At 36.7% G+C, this 7,511-nt stretch overlaps 1 protein-coding gene across 2 annotated transcripts; it reads left to right on the forward strand.

Moving 5' to 3' along the window:
• Positions 1-285: 285 nt before the first annotated feature.
• Positions 286-4,259, forward strand: med4 (mediator complex subunit 4). Of its 2 annotated transcripts, XM_084421740.1 has the most exons (8): positions 286-430; positions 730-796; positions 1,071-1,241; positions 1,846-1,903; positions 2,615-2,701; positions 2,860-2,991; positions 3,478-3,650; positions 3,683-3,812. In XM_084421740.1, the coding sequence occupies exons 1-7, from the start codon at positions 360-362 to the stop codon at positions 3,648-3,650; spliced, it is 759 nt and encodes a 252-aa protein (XP_084277866.1). In that variant the 5' UTR covers positions 286-359; the 3' UTR covers positions 3,683-3,812. The 2 variants fall into 2 exon arrangements, with proteins under 2 accessions (XP_084277866.1, XP_084277865.1); XM_084421739.1 differs by having other exon boundaries at positions 3,478-4,259.
• Positions 4,260-7,511: the final 3,252 nt, after the last annotated feature.

Here is a 7,511-nt window from a genome sequence, read left to right on the forward strand (position 1 = left end):
CCAGGTCAACAGTGTGAGGGCTATTAAGTCTATTTCTTTTATTTTTGTTACTACTACCGAAGGGTATGACACTCGAAACCTGCTCAAGGGGTTCGCGCTATTTTTGAATCTGAATCCGAAGCAGTCACGTGACTGTGTGTGGAAACGAAGCTTCGGACGTCACAGATCACGTGGTTATGGCAAAACGAATCAAGCTCCGATACACTTCTTCAATGTGTGATGTTCTGTTTTTTTGATACAAGGTGCCGAACGTCACATCACTAGCATGTTGGTCCTACTGCCAACAGGCGTCACTGTTTGACACATGTAATGCGTTTGCTTTTCATTTCTCACGCATGCGCAAGTGAGGAGAAACAGTCATGGCGGCAGCAGAGAAACCCACGAAAGAAAAGCTTTTATCCACTCTGGATGATATTGAAGTTTTATCCAGGTTTGTCGTCATATATTTTGCACATTTAGATGAAGAATAACCATTTGTGTGTTTTTTTTTAGCTGGCACAAAGCAGAATGATAATAAACTGCTTACTGTTCGTTCATTCATGAGATTTCCAGTGATTTCTGCTAATAGTTGCTGGATTCACGTTAGTTAATACTTGAATAAATAAAGTCCCAGTCTCTCTTGTCCACCCCAGCCTACTGTTTTTACTCCTAGTAATACACTTATTATACACTACTACTGTTCACACACGGCTCCTCTTTCGTTCTTTTATTTTCTCTTTTCTGTTGCAGAGAGCTGATAGAGATGCTAGCACTGTCCAGGTCACAGAAACTGCCCCAGCCTGGAGAGGACACACAGGTGAGAGACACACACGTATAGACAATACTCAATCAGTGACTGTCTGAGACAACACTGAGATCTCAAGTAGAAGTGAATTCACTGATATTTACAGGCTTTAAAGTTCTGATGAAAAATTCTGAAAAGTCATGCAGTTACATGCTTTAAAGTAACTTAAATTAAATTACATTTGCTAAAACATTTAATTAGAGTCAGTATTAAAATGATGAATTACTATATATGCTTGCTTGACTATTAGATGGCAGTGACTGTATGCTGCTGATTCTGTGAACAGATACTGGAGCTGTTAGTGCAGAGAGATAAAGAGTTCCAGGAGCTGATGCAGACGGCGATGGAGCAGGGCAGAGTTCACCAGGAGATGCAGACGCTGGAGAAGGAAGTCGAGAAGAGAGACAGTGATATCCAGCAGCTCCAGAAACAACTCAAAGAGGCCGAGCACATACTGGTGACTGACATGAGTCAATGCACATCATTTCTTTTCAGTAACATTCAATTGTTTCAGCACCACTATGCAAACCAAAATACTTTATCACTTTATGAAAAAAAAAAAAGTATGCTTTGCATTGCAATATTGTTAATAAATATATATATATATATATATATATATATATATATCTTTTATGATTTATTTTTTTACGACTGAAATAACTTTTTAATTTCCAGCTCTAACCACTGCTTTCTGTGTTGTGCATTTGACTTAAAGGCACTCACATAAATCATTGGTCATTTGAAATGACAGAACATTACCATTGCATTTTGATTAAACTCACATTCCTGAACACTTTTAAGTGTCCTGGTTATACGTCTTATATGTACAAACTAATAGAAATAACAGTAAAGTTTACTTAAATACAAGAAACTAACCCTATAATCAGTGCATGTTGTTAATTAATATTGTTGTAATATTACTTGTTTGTGTATTTATGCCGTAACAAAGACAACTTAAAATAAAGTGCAACCCATCCAATCTTTTTTTATTTATTTTTATTTTTTATAAAATGTGAATATTTATGAATCAGATAATAATTATGTTTTTCATTCATCATCAGGCCACTGCTGTCTATCAAGCCAAAGAGAAACTGAAGTCTATCGAAAAGGCCAGAAAAGGTATTTTTGAGTGACACAAAATAAGTTTCACTGGGTCAAAACAAATTGCATTGTTGAGAGAGAGAAAAACCAGAAGTCGCATTGGTGTGTAAGTCACATTTTATTACACTCTGTAATAATAAAACAAAACCATTATAAACATGTATTTTAGTAGTTCCCCTGACTCCACAACAAATCCTTTAAATTTGATTGTATTTAGAACAGAACAGGAAGGAAAAAATTTAAGAATAAAACAACATAAACTCTAGTGGCATTCATTATAAGCAACATTTATTATATACAGCAAGCTTAAACAAATTTATTCAAAGCGAAACTGAAACTACTGACGTTTAGGAAATGTGCTATACAAGTAAATTAGGGTTATGTACCTCTCTTATTCAGCACAAATTAAATTGTGAGTGCTTTGCGCATGTTTAGTTTGCTTGACATTAAATGCATTATGTAAGTTGCTTTAGAATTCAAGTTGCAGCATGTTTCAGATAATAAAAAATGTGACTTATATTCCAGTGTATGTGTTGGTTATCAGTAGAATTGATAGTCATAAGACTGAAATGCAAGTAATAGTAGTTTTTTGTTTTACTCGATATACCACAGTATCTACATATACATTTATGTATACATATCTATACACACAAATATACATATTTACTGTTTCAAATCGAATTTCCTCAATGTTTCTTTTTTTTTGGTTGTTCTGTTTGTTTTGACTAGGGAGTATCTCTTCAGAGGAGATCATCAAGTACGCTCACAGGATCAGTGCCAGTAATGCAGTGTGTGCTCCTCTGAACTGGGTTCCAGGTAAACAGACTACTACTTCCTTCTACATCATGTTCTTCCATTCCTGTCTTTCCTGTCATTCCTATCTGACTTGATTTACTCTGAAACATTTCCAGTGACTTGATTGGCTTAATGTCTGATTTTATCTGTAAGCTCATATGATGTGCATGTGTGTGTAGGTGACCCCCGCAGGCCGTACCCCACTGATCTGGAGATGCGCAGTGGAATGTTGGGTAACATCAGCAACATGTCCACCAATGGAGTGAACGGACACCTGCCTGGAGATGCATTGGCTGCTGGGAGGTTACCAGGCAGGTTCACTCTTCTGTTTAGATGTTTGATTCATCTGTCCATGCTCTCTTCTCTTCTTAGTTGTCCTTATCATAAGCCCCTTTCGCACAGAGTTTCCGGATAATGTGTCGTGGGATCTTTTGATTTTGGTTCATTCACACTGCCAGTGATTTTCTGGAACCTGTGCATGCGTTCACACACATCCCGTAAAGACGTGATAACGGGATGATAAACACAAACACATGCGTCATCACTACGACACACCCCTTACGGCATTAGTCCTGTCTTTTGTTCACACAGGCCGCGTTCCGGAACTGATTCCAGTGATGTCACTAGGTCCCCATCCCGGGACGTGTTTGCGTTCACACAGATGCCACTCTAGCAATTCAGTGTAAATTTTCTGGGATCAACGCTCTATGTGAAAGGGGCTATATAGATATTATAATAATGTGTGTGTGAGATTATGTACTTTTTTTGTTAATGTATATTTCTCCTTTCGCTTTTAGATGTACTAACCCCACAGTATCCTTGGCAGTCCACTGATGTTTCCATGGGGATTCTGCCTCCTCACCATGGCAACGATTTTGGCCTGGAGCCACCTGGTCATAACAAAGAAAATGAAGATGATGTTGAGGCCATGTCAACAGATTCCTCCAGCAGCAGCAGTGACTCAGACTGAGTGTGTGCGTGCGTGCGTGCGTGCGTGCGTGCGTGTGTGCGTGCATGTGATGTGTCCACAGTAACATGAGTTTGTCCACCTGAACAGCTTGAAAGGTATGAAAGTATGTTGTCTGCATCAATTTATCTTGTCTCTGTGATTGTGGAGATCCGGATGGCAACATAAAATGCCTTGCAGATGAGCAGAGGACCAAACCTACACAGGTCCTCTCTTAAGCAAAGCCTCATAAAGCTGGACATGTTTTATCAATTTGTTTGTTTTTTCATTCTCCAGATGCCTACAGTCATCATTTATTTGCATAATTTCATTTCACTGGCCTCAAATGTCACCAGTGCATTGTTTTCATTGTGTGCAGCATGACAGACTCATTTGCATTTTGCATATTTGTAATCTAGTGAAGCGTTAATATCTAGTTTACAGTTGGAATATAAATAGCATTGTAAATACCTCTGAACTTTCAGACTCTGTAAATAAAAATGTTTTTTTTTTTTAAAGATTATGGTTTTTTTTTTTTTACATAGTCTATTTTGTGTATACAGAAGGGCAGTGTTCTTTGTAAATGGTTTGTTTCCTCTCTGGAGCTGAGGTAAAGTATAGGAATGTGTCTGATTTAAATGACTTTTTAAGTCCAGTTATCCTGTGTGTGTGTATGTATATGTATATACACACACACACATATATATATATATATATATATATATATATATATATACACACACACACACGCATGTATATTTGTTCCTGCTCTGCATTATCGTTGCTCAGACTGTCAGCTTAAATGTATTACATTGCTTGCAAGGCAAAACAGTATTATTCTAACATTCTGGTTAGGGTGTGTTCAAAACTGCATATGAATTCAGCCTGAACCATTAAAACTATTATCATTTTTCGGCCTTGGGTATCTATCTTTAGTTTAAACCTCATATGTCTTAATATAAAATTCAAAAAATTATCCTATTGACACTGAGCATTCAAGTCTAACTGTCAAAATTAAAATTATAGTTATTTGCATACTGAATATTGTTTATTTCTTTAAGCTGTCTTGAGACTAGGGAACACGGGGCTCAGAATATGCCTTACCTAATTTATTTTGCACATTACTTTCTCTCTTTTAAAAAGTAGTTCTAAACTTCTGAATTAGTTTCTCTTTTTAGCTCTAAAATCAGTTTTATTATATTGTGCACGATGATTGGGTTTAACAGTCCCAGTGTGCCATTCTGAGCACTGAATTCTTTCTTTGTCCTCACTAAATTTTATGAAGATATTTCTGGTCGTTCCCAGCCACCAGATGGCGCATCAACACTAATTGGCCAGCACAGCATCTTAAATGATTTTATATCACACAAATTAATTCACCTGACAACCAGCTGAACACCCAAATCTTGTGTTATCATAACATACCAATTACATTTGATTTAAGTGTTTATTACTTATATAATGTGGATAAATTACTGACATAAAAAATGTCACAAAGGTTCTACAAATGTAGAACTGGGTCAAAATCATCCATGACAATTTATTAAAAATAAAATAATTGTTCATAGCGATAGTGGTTAATCAATGTCAGATTCAGAGAAGTTAAAAGAGGATCAACTATCCTAGATGTTCTTCATATGTTTAGTTCAGATCCGGTATAAAAGCACAGACTGGGTAAATTCAACGAAGTCCATTTTTAGTCTAGTTTGCGTCCAGCATGGTGAGTCAGTATGTGACTATTTGAAACACTATGTTAATGTGTACTAATGCCAAGTGTACCAATAGGTGAGCGAATGTGTCAGGACACTTTAGAGATTTTCCTGCTTGTAATTAATAATGACTTGCTAGGGAATCGCACAATAATTTATTATTTTCCTTCTGTGCCTAATTTACCTTCACAAAGAGAAGGGAACAAACCCTTCTTACTGTGCATCTTTATGTGTTTCTTCTTTTAGCTTTTTCTTCAGTCTATGCTCTCGGCAAGCTGTGGGCTGAGTAGGGAAGGACGAAAGAAGAGCTGGAGGAAAAAATGATTAAGGCTCTTAGAGGTGATAACAGACAGTTGAGCTGTTCGTCTGTGTTGCTTCAGCTCACAGATTTTACACAGAGCGCTGCGGCCACATGCTCGTCTATAAACCTTGCTCAATTGTAAGGTCACAGAAATATATTTTTCACAGGATTAAATGTGCAAAAAATAATTCAACAAACCATAAACAATGCTCACATCACACTCACATTCACTATTTACTACCCTTAAAATCAGAGGTGGACAAAGTACACAACTTCCTTACTGGAGTGAAAGTAGCCTACAGACACTACTGGTCAAATATTATTTACTCTGTTACAAGTACAAGTTGTAAAGACCGATTTTTACTTGAGTAAAAGTACAGAAGTACTTGTTTTTAAAAGTACTTAAGTATCAAAAGTAAAAAGTAAATGTCAATGCATTGTTTTATTATTGTTGCATTGTTGTATGTAATACTTGCAGTACCTTATGCCTCTGAATCTATGCCTGCCTAGCTACCTTCATATCAATATCAAATTTATTTCTAGAACACAGTTCCAGTAGTGGGATTGAATGTGAGATTGAACAAGTGCACTCAATAACGTCCACAATGGACACCCAAATGGCTGTTCCCTCAAATAGTGCCCTATTTAAAGTTTTTTGGCTTATAGTATGAATATGTTAGCCTTACTGTTATCTATAAGCTAGTGTGCACCAAAGCAAGGACAAAATTTGCATTTAGAAGACCAAACCCAACGCTGAAAATGAAAATCAGGTTGATGTCAGAATCCAACGCCAGATTGATATTAGTCATAACGTTGGACAGACGACGTATTGTGGTTGAAAATGAAAACCGGGTTGACGTCAGAAACCAACATCAGTCGGGTTCTGACGTCAACTCGACTTTCATTTCCAACCAAAATCCAACGTCTGTCCGACGTTGAATGTTGACGTCAGTCTGACAATCCAAAATGCAACCCCTGCAACCAAAATCATCCCCTGACTGACGTTACTACTTTCTTCTCAAGGACCTTGACAGAATTTAAGTGGAGTAAAGGGTACGATATTTGTCTTTCAAATGTAGTGAAGTTAAAGTAAAAAGTTTCCCGAAAAAATAATACTCAAGTAAAGTACAGATACTCAAACTTATACTCAAGTAAATGTACTTTGTTACTGTCCACCTCTGCTTAAAATAAAATAAAAACATCTTACATCATGCAGAGACTCCTTTCATTCTCTGTTTTTCTCTGTGCTCTTCCTTAGTCATTTAATTACAGTATATTAGAAAGCAGACCAAACTCTTTAAAATAATGTGTCGAAGGACCACGATTATGAAAGACATTCCTGTGACACTTGGTCGACGGGTCAGAGACATCTTCTCACTTCTCTAATGAGACGCTGAATGATTAATCTCTTGGTATCACAGCCTTACTCATCCAGGGGGGAAAAGAAGTGATTTAAATTCAAACTGTTGTGACGTAACAGTTTTCACTGCTTGTTCTGTGTTCAAGATTGATCATTCCCAACAGAACATCTCAGCAATATGTTGAACTTTAAGACTTGGTTTCAGAAAATGTGTCTTGTATACACTACCATTCAAAAAAAGTTTTATGAATACTTTTATTCAGCAAGGGCACATTAAATTGATCAAACGAAATTGATCAAACGTGACAGTAAAGATATCTGTGATGTTACAAATTATTTATATTTTAAATAAATGCTATTCTTTTGAACTTTCGATTCATCAATGTACAGGGTGGGCCATTTATATGGATACACCGTAATAACATGGGAATGGTTGGTGATATTAAAGTCCTGTTTGTGGCACATTAGTATATGTGAGGGGGCAAACTCCTCAAGATGGGTGGTGACCATGGTGG

Source organism: Rutilus rutilus (genome assembly GCF_951802725.1).
Source record: "Rutilus rutilus genome assembly, chromosome: 10".
NCBI lineage: Eukaryota > Metazoa > Chordata > Actinopteri > Cypriniformes > Leuciscidae > Rutilus > Rutilus rutilus.

What these genes read in the sequence shown, in the direction of transcription:
- med4 (XM_084421739.1), top strand. Translation starts at nt 360, where the DNA reads ATGGCGGCAGCAGAGAAACCCACGAAAGAAAAGCTTTTATCCACTCTG. An exon ending in GATATTGAAGTTTTATCCAG is followed by an intron (nt 431 to 729) that starts GTTTGTCGTCAT and finishes TTTCTGTTGCAG; the next exon opens with AGAGCTGATAGAGATGCTAG. An exon ending in AAGAGGCCGAGCACATACTG is followed by an intron (nt 1,242 to 1,845) that starts GTGACTGACATG and finishes ATTCATCATCAG; the next exon opens with GCCACTGCTGTCTATCAAGC.